This window comes from Culex pipiens, chromosome 2 (assembly GCF_016801865.2).
Source record: "Culex pipiens pallens isolate TS chromosome 2, TS_CPP_V2, whole genome shotgun sequence".
Lineage (NCBI taxonomy): Eukaryota > Metazoa > Arthropoda > Insecta > Diptera > Culicidae > Culex > Culex pipiens.
Window position 1 is genome coordinate 47140405 of NC_068938.1, and position 18115 is coordinate 47158519.

An 18115-nucleotide genomic window follows, 5' to 3' on the forward strand; every position below is an offset into this window, starting at 1 on the left:
CTAGATAGAGTCAACAGTTTCGTTTAGTTTTGTGGCCCATTTTCACTCTGTATAACGTTTTCAAATCATTATTTTTTATTGAAAAAACTTGAGTAACTCAAAAGAACTTAAACCGCCTACATTTTTAATTATTGACAAATTTGGACTCATCTTTTCATAAATGATTGATTGAAAACATATTCCAAATTTGCTTAATAGTATTGTTTTATGAATTATGAAAAATCTAAGATCTTTTGAACGAAGTAAAACAAAAAAATTTAGCATGATTTCGTTCAAATATGTTGATACAATGTCTATAAATTTTAAAACCATCTTTAAATCTTTTTTTTATGTTTTAAATTTTTTTTAAACTTTAATTATTCGATTTGTTGTATTCTTAAGTGAACATTTTGATATTTTTTCCCTGATTCATATTTGTAAAATTTGCTTATATTTCATTGCAGAAAAAAATTAATCCTCATGTAAGACTGCCAAACAAACTGCAAAGATAACCCAATTTCTTCTACCAAACCAATTACAAAACTATTCAGTGATTTCGTAACCGTGTTTCCTGTGTACGTGTTTGTGACGATCACCTCGCAACACACTTAATTTGACCAACATCCAATCGCGAACCGATTACGAAATTCATCAAAATACGCGTCCACGTATCTTTCCTTCTTTCTGTATTGTATGTTTCTGCAATCATCTATTGTGTGCTGCATCACGTGCGAAATGGGGAAACAGAGAAATAAAATTACTTCCCCACCTACGTGACCCACGTGTGTGTGTGTGTGCACGATGTTTGCCATTCGAATGCCAAAAATGTTGACCAACCGCAATGGGACTGAGGGAAACAATCTCTTGGCGATGCAGTTACAGTCAGTTTCTTTAAAATTGCAATAGATTACAATTTTAATGATTTTTTTTTTTGTAAAAAATAATCCAGCTATGGGTCATTCCAGGTCAACTGAGTACACTTTTGGACTCGACCCTCACCGACTTGGACCAAACTTGGAGGGAACGTTCATCTATCGATAGTTAACAGAAATCCCAAGTTTGGTGCTGATTGGACCATCCCTCTATTTTTGGCACCGCCCTCTTTTTTGCGATTTTCTAAAAAACTTTTTTTTCTTTTAATCATAACTTTGCAACTATTTGAGCAAAAGACTTTCTAAAGGTTGCATTTTATATAAAATTGTCCAAGGAATTCGAAGAAAAATAAAATTTTAACACTTAAATGCCCACTTATATTATATTTTAACGTTTTAAGTATAAAAAATCAGTTTTGACCAATCGATTATATTTTTATTTTTTTTTATTTTGTCGCCATCGTGTTCCCCGGACAATTTTACATAATAATCAATGTAGACTTCAAACTAAATTGAACTATTGGCGAGATACAGCGATTTTACTGAAAAAAGTTTGATTTTGCACTGCACTCTGTCCTATGAATTCAAATCCGAAATAAGTTTCTCACATATAAAAACCGAATTATGCGAGATTCAATCCTTTTTGTTGAAAAGTACACCATGAACTTCCGAGTGCTGCGCAAAATCAAACTTTTTTCAGTAAAATCGCTGTATCTCGCCAATAGTTCATTTTAGTTTGAAGTCTACATTGATTATTATGTAAAATTGTCCGGGGAACACGATGGTGATAAAATAAAACAAATAAAAATATAAGCAATTGGTCAAAACTGATTTTTTATACTTAAAACGTTAAAATATAATATTAGTTGGCATTTAAGGGTTAAGATTTTATTTTTATCGAATTCCTTGGACAATTTTCTATAAAATGCCATCTGTTGAAAGTCTTTTGCTCAAATAGTTGCAAAGTTATGATTAAAAGAAAAAAAAGTTTTTTAGAAAATCGCAAAAAAAGAGGGCGGTGCCAAAAATAGAGGGATGGTCCAATCAGCACCAAACTTGGGATTTCTGTTAATTATCTATAGATAAACGTTCCCTCCAAGTTTGGTCCAAATCGGTGAAGGTCGAGTCCAAAAGTGTACTCAGTTGACCTGGAATGACCCCTATATAACAAATTTTATTCTTTGAATTTTAATTTAACCTAAAATCGCATTTTTAGTGCCATTGAGTGTACCAACAACGATGACGACGAGTGGGCCACTTTCTTGCTAACTTGCAGACACACACACACACACTTACACACGTCGTGACGATTACGAGAGGTGCGTGAGTTGAAAGTGACATAATACCGTGACCGCGCCGGAGACTCGATCCGGAGCCGGTTCGCAAATCACGAGTGTGTGTGAGTACGTGATGCAAAACTTTCACTCCGTTTTCATCCAAGTAGTCGTCGTCGACGAAGAAGCTGGTCAAGAGCTGGTCAGGAAGAAGGAAATCGATGCCTGCCTTGATGTGTTTGTGTTGTAATGCAGTGCGTTGCAGAAAATCAACGCAAAAGATTGCAACGGGCGAATGGAAGGGGAACCCTTTTTTGTCGTTTGGGACTGAGGGCCAGTTGGCATGAAATTGACTGGGAAGTGCGAAATCAGTTGGCAAACTCTATTAGCGAGTGGCGGCCGCACACACTTCCCGGTGCAAATTGCTGTTGCTGTTGCTGTTGCAAGAGCAAATAATTGCTGGGAATTTGTTTGCCAGAAGTGATTTTTTTTTCTTGGAAGTTGAGATAATTTTGTGTCATAGAGGAAATGGAACGGGAAATTGGAAAAAAGACAAACGTCAACACATTTAAACTAATTTGGGAAGGTGTTTATCGAATTTAAAATAATATTTAGAATTTTTTATATAATAAAGAATCATTCTCCGGGCTTGTACACCACAGCGATTATTTTAAAAAATTATTCCATGGAAAAATCGGTGTTGTGATAGGATTCTACATAGTTTAAGGCTTCTAAAACTATTTTTTACAAATTATATATGATTTATGAACTACAATTTTGACGCAACAACCCCGAAATATTTAAAATATAATTAATTTCTCATCGAATGCCAATGGGTAGATCAAAATTGGTTGATTTTTCGCAAAGATACGGCATTAATAATTTTTGGGATATTTTATGAAAAAAAAACATCAGATCTGACGTGGTTAAAATTTATTGAAAATTTTATAGGTGAAACAATACTATTTTTGGAAATATATTTCACAGTTATTTTGTATTTCAATATTCAAAAAAAAAAGTCTAAGCACACATTCTTAACGACATGGTCATGGTTTATTTTTAAAGTACTTTCCTAACATTTTGAGTGTTATAAAAAACTGTTGAGTGGTCTTGAGCAACCTTTTTTAAGAGTTTTCATCGTTTTTCAGGGATTTTTCCTTGGAAAATTTTAAAATTCCAAATAAAATATTTAACCACTGCTTTAAAACAAAAAAAAAGTTTTTGTTTCAATAGATTAATTTATATTAAGGCCGGATACAAAATTGAACATTTTAATAACTTAACATTGAGATGGAGGCCCAATAATCAAAGTTCTCAAAATTCCGTGTGGTTAAAAGAATCATTTTCCCATCATTAACGAAAAAAATATTGAAAACAAATTCAGGCCTGAAAGGGTCAAATCATGTAGACAAATAATGCTATGATTTTTTTTATGATTTACAATGCATTCAGATTGTAGAAAACAGTATACAAAAAAATGTTTTAAAGTAGAATGTCATATTTGACACAGGGTGCTCTTTAAGAATATATAATCTTGGAGGAATGATTTACACCTTTCCTTAAGTGACCAGTAACTGTAATTAGTTTTTCTGTTGCAATTTGCTTTAATAAAAAATAGGCTAAATTTCAAAATTTGACTGTTTTCTCAACTTTAGGCCGTAATAGCCATTTTTTTTATTTTTTTTTTCTCTAAAACAAATCAAATTATTTATTGTTTCTCAGAAATGAACATAAGAAGGACTTGCAGATAAACAATCTAAAGCATTTCCAGAGTTTTATTTAACAGATTCAATAAGCTGTTGAGCTTTATATGTTTACAGTAATTTTTCATACAAACTCGAGATAACTCTAAATATCTTTAGAAAATCATTCAACACTTAGAAATCTCAGCTCAAAAACCCAATTCGACGTTCTTGTAAATTCCAACATTTTTCAGAGCCATGTTAACCTGGATAAACCCAATCTACGCTGAACATTTAGGAACAAAAATTAAATTGAAAATTATACATTTTTTAAGCTTGAAAATAACTAAAATATCGCGTTTATTTTTTTCCAAATCCAGGGAAAACGATTTATAATGAAAATGTGGAAAAACACTATTTGTCATAAAATATTGAATTATCGTTAACTTATTTGTGATGTTTTTTTATTTGAATAAAAAGGATGATTTTTCGGCATTGAATAGTAAAAAAAGACAATTATGAGTTCAATTTTTAATCCAAAGTGTCTACTATTAAAGCTTAGGAAAAAATAGTGCAGATTGTTTGAAAATGTAATTAAATCATTCTATAATATTTTGAACTGGAAAGAATTTTGAAATATGTAATATGGGTTGTTCCATCATTAACTTAATTAGAGAGATTATTTAAGTTCCAAAGAGATTCAATAATTTGTATACTGTTCAAATAAGTGATTATCAACCATTTTCGATCTCCCCTTGACTGATTTTCATGAACTTCACTTATTCGTATTTATGTAAAAATATTCTCAAAATAGGAAAGAAATGCAGAACCTCATAAATAGGCTTAGTTATTTTTCACGCTCGAAAATTGCAAATTTCACGGGGACCTCAATTTCAATTCACCAAATTTCACGCAAATTTCGCGGAACTTGAAAAATGTTAAGATAACTCTGAAAATCCTATGTTTTAATCACAAAAACTACTTTTTATGCTTCATTATGTATTATTATGTAAAAAAATCTTTACTAAATTTGAATGCGACAAAAAAATTCTTCCAATTTTCAAAAAAAAAATCCTCCTGGTTATTGGATGGGCTCTATATATATATTGAAACAAAATGTAGGGCACGCATATTCTCTTTTAATATTCGACTAACAAAGCTCAAATGTTTTCGCTAATTTGCTTCTTTTATATCATTTTACATTTTATTGAATTTCATATCAAAGCTAGATTTGTCCAGTCAAAATGAGTAAAATAAATTGAATTTTCTGCGTCATTTAGCCCATTAAACATATTTTTTAAGGGTTTTAGCTCATTTGTCAAAAACTAAATTTATAAACATTTTGCAAAAATAATATAATTTTTAACAAAATCGAAATTTTTATTCTAAATGAGAAGAGAAAACAAAAAAGGAGTATTTTTTAACTTTCAAGGGAATCATCCACCCAAATAAACAAACATTGTTAAAATTTAACAGGCCCAAAAAAAATTTGTTATATTTTTAAAATATGATTCCAAAGATAAAAAAATAATCTTAATTTTATTTTGAATAAAACAAAGCTTGATTCTTTTAATTTCTTTCAAAACTATACCTTTCAAATAAAATAGCACTAAAATTTTTAATACAGCGAATGAAAATATTACTAAATTTTGTTAGTTTCTAAAAAACTCAAAAATCTCAACATTTCTTCAAATGGTTCATATCAACTTGACACACATATATAATCAAGCTTTTTAATTGAAAACTAATAAAATTTCTTTTCTTTTTGGATGAAATATTTATTAAGTTGTTAGGCTGGTACAAATTTCATTAAAAGTTTTTGTCTCCCCCCCCTCCCCTTCCCTACGAAGTTGACCCGAAAAATCAGGGGACAAAAAAATATCTTTTCAAAAAAACTTAAAAATTTCAATGGATTAGCTGAAATAATTTGAAATTCATTCCCCTGCGTTTTTCATTCCATTTTTAGAATGTTTGGGATCATTTTAAGAATGTTTGGGTTGATTTAAAAATCTTTCGAATTTTTGAAAATTTTCGATGTTTGTTATCGCAAAATGTTTTTTTTTTTGCTAAAATTTTTGTTTTCGTCAAATCTTACATTTTTTGAAAACTAATGATTGCAAAACTACTGAACTAGTGTAAAATGCATTTTAAAACACTTTTTCCATGCAAATGTTGAAACTATGGCTTGTTATTTCAATATTTATATTTTTTATTTTTTTGCCCATATTTGCATTCAATGATTCGAGAAAATTGATAAATTTCACGAATTTCACGCCGTCTACGAAACCGTCAAAAATCATTAACCCAATATAAGTAGTAAAACCAGGATATTCACTCGCTTAATTCTACAGTAGTTCATAACATTATTTTTATTCCTTTTTAAGTTTGATAAGTTATTTTATGAAAAATCGTTACATTTTCACACAAACATAAAATTTCACGGGATTTCGCGGAAAAAGCCAAATTTCGCGGATTTCACGCTGTCCGCGAAATCGTGAAATTTCACTAACCCTGCTCATAAATATAGTTTTTTCAAGAGCTATACCGATTAAAAAAAAACTTATTTGATTTATTTTTTAAAGAATTGTTTGTGTTTTAAAAACTAAAACTAACAAAAACATGAGTATAAAAATCTTACAAAAAAAGAATAGCTTATGTTAGAAACAACCTCGAAACAAAAATTGAGAAAATTCAGCATTTTTGTAAATTCTCATGAACTACTCATTTTGATTGAATGTGTAAACGTCTCTTTCTTTATTTGATACTACACATTTTTGAAAACAATTATTACAATATTTTTTAACGGCTAATGTTTCAAGCAAAATTGAACATTCACAGATCAAGCAAACCCAATTTCCAATTACCTGGATGCAAAAATTAATTAAAAATATTATATTGGAAAAAAATGCTGAAAACTTGAAAACAGTATAATTTAAAACTATATTCGACAAATCTTCCCATTAAATCCCATTAAATTGCAGCTGTTACATATCCAATAAACTCGCAAATGTTTAATATATATTGTTATCATGAAATTTTTAAAGAAGGTGCTGAATAAATATTTATTTATTTTTGCTAAAACGTTCAAAAAAAATTTGATTGCATCCTCATTCCTCTGTTCTGTTCAAAATGGTCAGTTCAGTTTAACCTGAGCAGACGGAAATAACGTGGGAATAACATTTTTTGATACAGTCGACTCTCTGGCTGTCGATCTTCTCGATATCAATATTGCTCCATGTACCGATGAATTCTTCAGTCCCTTCAAACTGCATACTTCGATTGTCTTTATTCCTCAATATTTTCTCTTGCTTGAAGGATCTCTTCCTCGACGGTCCATTGGATTCTATTTGCTTTAAACATCTTTTCCGGTTGTCAATAATTTCACTTTCTCATGGCTTGCATAGACATTTTTCTTTGAGAAACGAAGCTTTGAAGGGTGTTTGACATTTCTTTGTTTTTGTTTGTTGGACGTTGCCATGATTCTCTCCCATAGCTGGTTAGCAAGAAAAAACAAATTTCAATCGAGTCTTCATTGTGCATCGTTCTGTAAACTGATGCTTCTCTTCCTCGACGGTCCCTTGGATATTGACAACCAGAGAGTCGACTGTATTTGAAAATACTAGGCCAATAACATTTTATGTTATTTATAACAAGATTTGATATTCGCCGTTATGATTTTTTTTTGTTATTGGATTGTTATTGTAATAACAGACTAATTACATTTTTAGTTATTTTTCGAACATATCTTTGTTATTATTTTTTGTTATTTTAACAACTAATCCGATCATCCCAATAACAGTTGGAGGTATTCTTCCATAACAAAAATGTTATTCCCAAGTTGGTTTTGCTCTCAACCAAAATCAGTCCAATAACTAATTTTGTTATGATAACATAAATTGTTATTAAACTCTTATGCAAAAATGGATTTTGCAAGAATATTCAATAACACTTTTTATTATTTTAGCAGTATTTGTTATTGAAATGGTATGAATTTTGTTATTACCGTCTGCCCGGGAAACTGATTATTTATTTCAAAATAAGCGTGATCAACGTGCCACTAAAATTCTGCTTTTGAAACTGAGAAATTTCAATTAAACCTTTTAAAAAATCATTTGATTTTGAAATCGCAAAAGCCATTCGATAAACAAATCTTTGCAAAAAATCTATTAATATTAAAAATCAGGTAAGTCAAGACGTGATTCAATATCTTAAACATTAAACAATTTCAGTTAAATTCAAGTTTCTGAAACTAATCACATCAAGCGAAGTAGTAGAGTTAAAAAAAAACGCTCAGCTATTGAATAAGATCTCACAAATCCATTACATTAGCATTACGTGACACCATCAAACGAGCATCACCACCGAATCGCCACCATAATCCCAGAAACGACTCTCGCCGATTGAGTGATTTTGTGATTAACCTAAAATCACCCTTCGCTCGAGATTGAGTTTATAACTGGTGCAAAACTTGGACAAAACGATTCGCGCGTTGGCAAACTCACGCATTACGCAACACACACAGGGAAGTCATTTGGATTTGTAAAGCTTGCACTAAATTAGTTTATCCCTCTCCCTTCTCGCCGTTAACGGTCCGTGAGGCGAACATTTGCGATACATGTTTTTTCACGTAAGAGACCATCACAAAAGTGCAACATTTCTTCATCAGAGTGTGGCTGACTGCTAATTTAAGTCACGAGGAGTCCACCAACTGTGCCACCAACCTCGTGATGGAAGAGTGAAATTCACGTAAGACAAGAAGGGGGAAAAATGGCGGAACGCCACCAAATGAAAATTAAGCTTAGTTAGTGTCTTGAAGAGACAAATAGCTGGGTGGCGTCACTAAAACATAACTAATGCTTAATGCTTAAATCCCTGCCCCCCTTTTGTCGAATGAGCTTTGCCCAGAAGCGTGTCCAAGTTGGATTTATTAGAAAACGAAAGGGAAAACGAGATTTCTATCCACCTCCTACTCCGCTAAATGGATGCAATTTCCAAGTCCAAGCCCCGCCGAGAGAGTGACAAAAACGAAGCAAATCAATTTCCTCTGGAGTCGCCACCCCCACTTTCGCATTGTTCGCGTAGCTGGATGACGATTGAATCGGATAATCCGATTATGGTTAAAAAGTAATAAAAATGAAACTCCGTGGCACGACAGTAACTTAAACCCGGAAAAGGAGGACAGTCGAAGCCAAAACAGAACGCGCCGTTAAGCTCCCCTCAACTCTCGTTCAATGCAAATTGCGAAAGCAGCCAAATAAAAACAGAACAAACAAAAAAAGTGGAAAAAGAAGAAAACATAAACAAAAAAAGTGAAAAAACCAAAATAAAAAAAAATTGAAAGAGGAGCATAGAGTAAACACAGTGAAATGCCAGCAGACAAGCGAAATCAAAAGTAAATAAGTTGAAAATAAAACGAAACTTTGCGAAACCGCACGGCAGGGCAGGGCCCAGAAAAGAGCATGCACCTACTTACCTCGATCTTTGCTGGACGTCGACGGTTCGTCGTTGATGTCATCCTGGTTGAACTCGTTCCGCACATCCTGGATCGCCGCCAGCTCGTTCAAGCCGAAGTTTTGATCCCTGGAAATGGAGTGGAGAGGGGAGGTGAAGGGGGAGAGATTAAAAGTGGGTTTGGAAATGGAAATGAGATTTTTATTGGGGGTGATTTCCATAATTGCACTGGGGGTAATAAAATTCGATTTTGATCACGACTGGTACAGCAGCGAGTAAGATTGCGTTTACTTTGTAGGGAAAATTAAAAATGCATTCACAAGTGTATAATATTTTTCTTTGAAACTTTATAAACATTCAAATACTTATTAACTTTTCACTTTAATTAAAAAATGTTTTTCGGTAAGCTTAGTTCTTCCAGTTTTGATTTTGGGGTAATTTCAAAGAAAGCTAGAAATCTGATTAATTTGAATCAGAATCTTTTTATTTGAGGTCAGATATTAGTAAAATATGTAAGTTAGAGTCTTTTAAGGCATATTCATGAGAAAAAAGTAGCTCTAGACCTCCCAACGAAATATTTCGGTATACTTCGCAAAATGTCGGAAAAAGGCCCTTCTTTCACGGTACCAAATATCAGACATGCATAATTTTTTATCATAAGTTTGTTCTACGAATTATAAAAATAGCTCAAATCTATTTATTACACCGACCAACAAAATTTCTACGTAGACTCAACTCGAGGAGAAGCATAAAGTTTGGGGTCCCTAGAATCACGTGAGCAATTCTCACAGATTTCGGTCATTCGATTTTTTTTTGTATTTTTTAATCTGGCTGAAACTTTTTTGGTGCCTTCGATATGCCCAAAGGCGCCATTTTGCATCATTAGTTTGTCCATATAATTTTCCATACAAATTTGGCAGCTGTCCATTAGGGTGCCCAGAATATGGTACTTTTTCTCAAAACTTCGCTCCACAAGCTGAATATTGTTCCTTGAACTATTTTAGGACTATGTGCCAAATATGAGCAAAATCGGTCAACATTTACCCATTGATACTCAAAGGTGAAGTTTGTATGGGAAAAATCGAAAAAATGTATGAAAAACCCATTTTTTTTACGGTTTGGTCTGCACGGTGCGCTACTTCCATCCAAATATTCCAAAAAGTGAGATTTTCATTGAAAATTTAATGCTCTACAACTTTGTAGAACATACCAAACTGTAAAACTTGATCCTGAAAAGCTATTAGCGATTTAAAAAAGTCATTTTTGTATGAAAAGCATTTTTTTGCCAACTTTAGGCTCGGGTATCAGTGGGTCCACCAATTTTGCTCAAAATTTGCACAGATGCTTGAAATAACCCAAAAAACCGTTTTTCGCTTGTGGAGCAGGGGGTATTTTTTTTTCTGGGCACCCTACTGTCCATACAAAAATGATGTATGAAAATTCAAAAATCTGTATCTTTTGAAGGAATTTTTTGATCAATTTGGTGTCTTCGGCAAAGTTGTAGAACTGCACTGAAAAAAATGATACACGGTAATTTTTTTGTGATTTTATATTTCATTTTTTGTCACTAAAACTTGATTTGCAAAAAATACCATTTTTATTGTTTTTTTTTTTATATGTTTTAGAGGACATAAAATGCAATTTTTTCAGAAATTTTCAGGTTTTTCAAAAAATCTTTGACCGAGTTATGATTTTTTGAATTAATACTGATTTAAAAAAAAATCGAAATATTGTTCGCAAAAATTATTCAACTAAATTTTTCGGTGTAAAATCAAATTTGCAATCAAAAAGTACTTTAGTGAAATTTGAATAAAGTGCACCGTATTCAAGTTAAAATCATTTTCAGTTAGCTTTTTTAAAAATAGTAGCAGTTTTTAATTTTTTTAAATTCGTGCACATGTTTGCCCACTTTTGAAAAAAATATTTTGGAAAAGCTGAGAAAATTCTCTATATTTTGCTTTTTTGAACTTTGTTGAAACGACTCTTAGTTGCAGAGATATAATTGGACATAAGAAATCGATGAACTTATTTCATCCAAATCAAAAATTACAAAATATTAAATCGCGAACAATAATTACAAAAATCAAAAGGAATGCTCAAAAGGAAAAAAAATCTCACCATTCCAAAAATGTACTGTTTATAATTTTTGTTTTGGAATTGAAGAAAATTAGCATTTTGACTTAATATTGATACTCTCCTAAGATTGCTTGCAAGTTGAGATCGCAAAAAAAAATCTTTTTTGTGATAAATCTTTTTGTATATTTTTTTCGGTAACATCAAACTACTACAAATTTATTTTATTTTCAAAACTGTTATGACATTAAAAGCAACAAACAATCTGGAAATTTAGAAAACGTTTTGATCTAAACTTTACAGTGGTCACCAAACTGCGGCCCACCGAGGCGGCTGGTTTTGAAATTTTATGTAATCCTGTCCACTTAGGAACCACCATCAAATTATCAAAAAACATTAAATTTCTTCAATAAATCAAAATTGAAATAAAAATCATTTCATTTTTTAGGGACTTGCAAAATGGTAAACTATAGCGTTTTATCCTTTTTCCATAAGGATTTTGAAAATGTTTAAATTTCTAGAAGTTGAATGAATAAAAAACGAGGTGACGTTACAGCCTTTCGGCTTGCGGTTATGTCCCTTTGTTTGGCCTCTATACGGGACGAGGGCACTGAGGCACTGAATACCTATTTAATATTTATAAGTGTTGTGTTCATTGAAAGAAATTTTAAATAATGTATAAATAAAAAAAATCTATTACCGGTGCACATCAACCAGAACTTTTGCACCCAGATTTTTGTTACAGGCATTTTAGTATCTTCAAAACTACGGGAACTATCGATACAATTTTTTATTCATCCCCTACGCTACTATTTCCAAATAGATTTACATCAAATTTTGTCAATTTTTATAATCATATTATTTCAGGATTTTGTCAGCAATTTCAACAATTTTGGAATAAGAAGACAACAACTTCCTTGGTTGCTGTGCACCCTTAAAATTCTTATATTAAAAAAATGTTTTGATCTTGTTTAACTTTTTCAAAACTTTGGTTCTGAATATGGTTGTGTTTCTAAAAAGTTACTTTTATTCGAATTTGAGTTCCTAAGATCAAGGAAAAGTGCGGCAAAACGGTGCTCAAAGTTATTTTTTTACTACAAACTTCATGAAAACAAAAATAAAAATTTAAGATCTCAACACAAATAAAAAATTTTACGAGGTACACAAAAAACATCAAGAATGAAAGATTTTTAGTTTTTTTATATTGCAAAAATGAACCTTTTCTGGGATCAGTAAAATTACATAATAAATTATACAATTAAACATAATAAATTAAACAACATAAAAAATTTTGTCTCATAAAATAAGAATGTTCAAGAAATGTTTTATATATGTTTATAACAAGTGTTATTTGATTTACGAATATAAAAAATGCAAATGTCAAAAAGCTATAAAATTCTGAACTGAATAAATAAATAAAAATGTATTGTAAAATTCAAATCAACTTCAGTGTATTTTGGTATCGAAACCGTTTGGTGAATAATAATGAAATATATAACTTGCTATAAACAAAATCGTTTATTTGTCAGATGAATGATAACGATAATTTTATTAGCTCAAAAATTTAACGCACACTTATTTTTTCATATATGTAATTATGTAATGATTATGATTATGTATTTCAGAGCATGAGCATGAGTATGAGCATGAGAGACCACCCATGGTTGTCCTTCTCCGTTGCTGAACAGGACCGTAATCTCCTATCAATACAACTGACCATACGCTTAAACGATCTAATGGTGTTTCCCTTATCAACAGCATGTATGAATGCGTTGAAAAGATAAAACATCAAGATCATTAAAACTAGATCTGAAGCAAATAGGTAACAGTCATTGGCCACCAACGGCGCCCGCCATGTCAGTTTGTAGATCTCGAGGGGATTGGGACGGGAATGTTAGTTAGCACAGGTTGCTACAAAGGGTGGGTTCTATACGATATCCACACCCCCACGTGTGCCGGAAAACTACTTCTACTTGGGATTTTGTTAGTGGGAAAGGGTAATGGCCAGGATTCATCATAGAGGATGATGATGCGACCCAATAATCAATAAATTTTGTTTAATGATGTGATGTATTATGCATTCTCAAGGCAAACAGTCGGAGGTTGCGGATGAGATTATTCCCGGTTATTTGGTGTTGAGTTTATCATAAATGATTCAATCTTAGACAGCCGGCTGTGGAAAGATAAAACCAAATAAAATGCGAAAACGCGAAACCGCCCGGACCGAAAAACACACACAATCGGGGGACAACAAAGACGGAAACGGAATCGAAAATCCTGTGTGATAACCGCGACCCGCACCGTTCCAATTCTCCAAGGCAACTGTCAAACATCGCGAAATCGTCCGGGTCGAAATACACACACAATCGGGGGGAAAACAAAGACGGAAAAATATTGCAATTTTGAAACACTTATTTGTTTAAATGGTAGTACAAAATAATTTTGATTGTTTAGCAAAATTACATTTTCTGTGACTATGCCCAAGTAACATTTTTTTCCAGGAGTTCTACAAGAGCTCTTCAAGATAGCTACAGCATAGCAGTTTGGACCGCGGTAGGATAAAACTCTCTTCAAGTACTTTTTCAAACTCCTGAAGAAGTTTTGAAGAGAATTTTATCCTACCGCGGTCCAAACTGCTATGCTGTAGCTATCTTGAAGAGCTCTTGTAGAACTCCTGGAAAAAATGTTACTTGGGATGCGTTTTTTTTCATAATTTGAAAGTGTTGGTTCCAAAAATACATTCAAAAATCATTCAAGCAGCATGCCTTCAAGCTTAAACTAGACCAATCCAAATATGTTTGCAAAGCATTTGAGGAGTTTAAATGTAAAAGTTTTGAATTGAATATTAATATTTGTAGCAAAAAAATTTTATTGGATGAATTTCATGTGGAATGAACCATGATTTTAATTGTTTATGGAAGTATATTTGATGACATTTTCGTAAATTGCAAAACAATAAATTGCATTTAAAAATCGAATGAATAAAATTAATGTGGAAATAAAACTTTCAATTTATTCATGTTCTGAAATTTTCTGTCATTTTTATTCATTTTTCACATGCTGCCCGCGATTATGGCGCAAATTTCCAAAATGGCTCGCGAGGTTCAATGGGCTGAGAACCACTGCTGTAAGCTATGTCAGGATCAGGATGTAAAAGGTTTCATTCCCGATTGCCCATTTTTGGCCATGTTTGTTTACGAAAAATAGTTAATCTTGATTCAGGATTCATCAATTAAAATTGGGTTTCTAGACGTGGTTTGTAGATACATTTAACCAAGTTTGTTTTTTTTAAATTCGATTTTCACTGTTTTAAAACAGTTTTTGCTCCAAAATTTGATGACACCATCTAAGACTTAAATACATCTTATTTTTTTTTTTTAGAAGTTAACGGCGAATGTATCACCAGAGTTATTATTGGGTTAGTTATGGAGCAATTCCATGTCAAATAGGGAAACGGTTGTACCCGACCCTCTCCGATTTCAATGAAACTTTGTAGACATGTTATCCTACGCTTATATAAGCCATTTTTGTGTATATGGAGCCAGTTACACTCGATAATGACATTTGAGAAGGGCGTAAATGTTTTAAATATTTTTGTAGTTCGTAAATTAAATATTGCTGTATCTCGAAGCCGTTGCATCGTATCAAAAAGTGGTCAAAGACAAACTTGTAGGAAATTTGACGGGCTTTCCGAAAAAAATACAGTGGAAGAAAAAAACACTCAACTTTTATGTAAAATTGTCTGGAGAATCGACTCTCGTGTTCGGATTTTGAAAATTTTGATGTTTAGAGCACTTTTGAAAAAAAAAACAGTTTCAGTAAATGATTTTTGTATTTTTTTAGGTCCATCCTGCATTTTTCGTGAGTTTTTTTGTAACATCTTTGGCTATTTTCACAAAAATTTTGAACGAAAAAAAAACGTGGGCTTACCTTTAAATTTGACTTTTAAACTTAAAAATCAAAAAATCTCATAAAAGTGGAGTGTTTTTTTTCTTTCAGTGTATTTTTTTTTTCGGAAAGCCCGTCAAATTTCCTACAAGTTTGTCTTTGACCACTTTTTGATACGATGCAACGGCTTCGAGATACAGCAATATTTGAATTTCGAATTACAAAAATATTTAAAACACTTACGCCCTTCTCAAATGTCAATATCGAGTGAAACTGGCTCCATATACACAAAAATAGCTTATTTAAGCGTAGGATAACATGTCTACAAAGTTTCATTGAAATCGGAGAGGGTCGAGAAAAAAGAACCTAAAAAATTCCTGTTTTGGGCTGGAATTGCTCTATAGTATAAAAGGATAATCTCAAATCTCACTCACCTGAAAACAACATTATCGATTCCAAACCCGGACCCGGGTCCGGTAATATCCCCCTGCGGGAACACGACCCGCGGCGACCGCGTCTTCCACGGCTGGTAGATCTTCTGCGCCGGTGGTTCCGTGTAGAGCTTCGCCGGAAAGTAGTGCTGCTGCTGCTGCCTCCCACTGGCCAACCCTTGCGGCTGATACGGACTATCCACGTAGTAGTTCGGATCGTACGCCCGGTACCGCTTGCCATCCCCGTAGTCGATGTACGGTCGCTGAACCGCTGTGATGGGTCCGTTGACGTCTCCGAACTTGGTGACATCCTCCCGGAAGGGCATGACCGGCTGCTTTACGTTAACCAGACCGGGGAACTCGATGAGACGGGATGGTCGGTGGATGGATTCCGCCGGTCGGAGGTCAAGCTGGGGAGGTCGGGGAAAGTCCCGAAAGAAGCGGGATGCGTACATGTTTCGGGAGATTTCGGAGCTTGCGGAAGGTTCCAGCTCGGTTGGCATAACCGGGGAGGCGGTTGGAGACTGCGCCCGTTGCTGCCGAGTGTCGTACGGTTCTATCGGGTCTTCGTAATCTTCGGCGGTGTTGACTGGCCGTTGGTAGAGATTAAGAGTGTCGGTGTAGGCGAAGCTCTCCTCGTTGTAGCCTTGCGGGGTGAAGGGGTTAGCGACCTTGTACGGTCCCGGTGGGAACTGGATCCCGGAACGACGAGCGCCCATGGCGTTGGAGTCCGGTACCACGGATGATGCGTTCCCTGAGGGAGCAGCGTCGGCATCGTCCGCGGTAGGGAAGTCCTCTTCATGGGGCTCGTCATTCTGGGTGGTCTTTGGAGGAAGATTGTTCGGAATGGGGTTGTAGACCGGAGGGAACTTGGGTTCCTGGTAGAAGTAGTTGATGGGGATGACCTTGTAGCGGTACTGACGCGCTCGGGTCACATTTTGAAGCTCCAAGATTCGTTGTGGCTCCTGGTATAGCAGAGCAGACTCCGGAAGAACTTCCGGAACTATTGGCTGTGGTTGAGGGTTGTCTGAACGACGGTTCTGGAAACTTTTGGCCGTTCGTTGATTGACTGCAGGCCGATATGGTGGCTGTGGCTGGGCTGGAGGCCCAGCGAATCTAAATGCTCCAAAAGTGTTCCTCAGCAATCGACTATTCGCCGACCTGCTGTCAATGTACCGCACATTGTCCACGTTCGAAAAAGTGTCGTGTGGCACCAGCAAGTTCCGCGACGTGATCGTTCGGCTGCCCCACGGCTCGATCTGTTCTATCCGCAGGCCCAGGTCGGGATTCGAGAACGTCCGCACCGTTGAACCCTTGAGCTTGTTGCTCTTGGCACTGTTCGGCGATTCAATGGCATGGGCGAGCAATATTCCGGCGACTATCGTTAGGAGTCTCCATTTGGTGGGACCTAACATCTTACTTCATAGGGGAAGCGTAGATGAATTCTGCTCGCGCGGGCTTCGCGGGATGGCGTCGAAACGTTAAGGGGGGGACTTCGACGACCTGGACAGAGTAAGGGTTTAGTTTGGTGGGTGTGTTGCGCTCAAGACCGACGATTTGGGAGTGCTTCCCGGACCACTTCATCAATGGGTTTCAAGAGCTGTTCAGAGAGGGGCGGACGAGAAGGGAGATATGGGTGAGTGAAAGAGATAGAGACAAAGGGTTTGAAAGTCGTTTCACATATCGATTCCAAAGTACATTCAACAACATGAAATGCTAGCCAAAAAAAATATATATATTAAATAAATAAAAAAAAAAAATATAGGCCATTATGTATCAATAGTTTCTTCATATAAGATTCCATACAAATAGGGGGGCTCTATAGGAAAGTGCTATGGATACATTCGAAAATCTGACCGATTTTGTGTCTTTGGCAAAGTAGTAATTTAGGATTAAGGCTGTTCAGAAAAAAATATTTAGGAAAAATATAGTCTGTTCAGAAAATAATATATATAAATTTTGAAAAAAACACACCGTTTGTGAGTTAAAGCTATCATTTAAAAAAATATAATCGAAAAGCTGGGAAAAATCTTGATTTTTTGGCATTGTAAATCCATCCTTTGTCCCCCCGTAGCCATGGAACACAGTGAGGAAATTAACGTTTGGTTGTACCAGGCTGCTTTCAAATTATCTAGGAATATTGTATTGACCACTGTGGCACCCCTACAGGGTTTTACAGACCCGTAAACTATGGTATGGTATATTTTAATAAATTGCATCGTTTTTAAGATTATTTTATGTAAAATTTTGCAAAAAAATATCATTTTTTTGCAGTTTAAAAATAAATTATGAATATATAGAATCCAAGCAACAAATATTTTTTTAAAAGCTACAAATTTTAATTGTTTGCTGGTTGCTATGACAAGGCTTTTTAAATGTAAAAATCTGTGAAAAAATAGTTTTTCTCCGTGTCTCCATATGAGCCCTCCTTTATCAACTCGCGGTGTCTCGGAAACTATTGGTTC

At 34.2% G+C, this 18115-nt stretch overlaps 1 protein-coding gene across 4 annotated transcripts in view; it reads right to left on the reverse strand.

Moving 5' to 3' along the window:
• LOC120431106 (uncharacterized) overlaps window positions 1-18115 on the reverse strand; it is a 59201-nt gene that overhangs the window by 13510 nt on the left and 27576 nt on the right. For all 4 annotated transcript variants that reach the window (XM_052708691.1, XM_052708693.1, XM_052708690.1 and 1 more), the window contains exons 3-4: window positions 15654-17250; window positions 9281-9387 (exon numbers count right to left, since the gene is read on the reverse strand). In XM_052708691.1, the coding sequence (XP_052564651.1) occupies window positions 9281-9387; window positions 15654-17065 (1519 nt within the window). In that variant the 5' untranslated portion in view covers window positions 17066-17250. The remainder of the gene's footprint in view (window positions 1-9280; window positions 9388-15653; window positions 17251-18115) is intronic.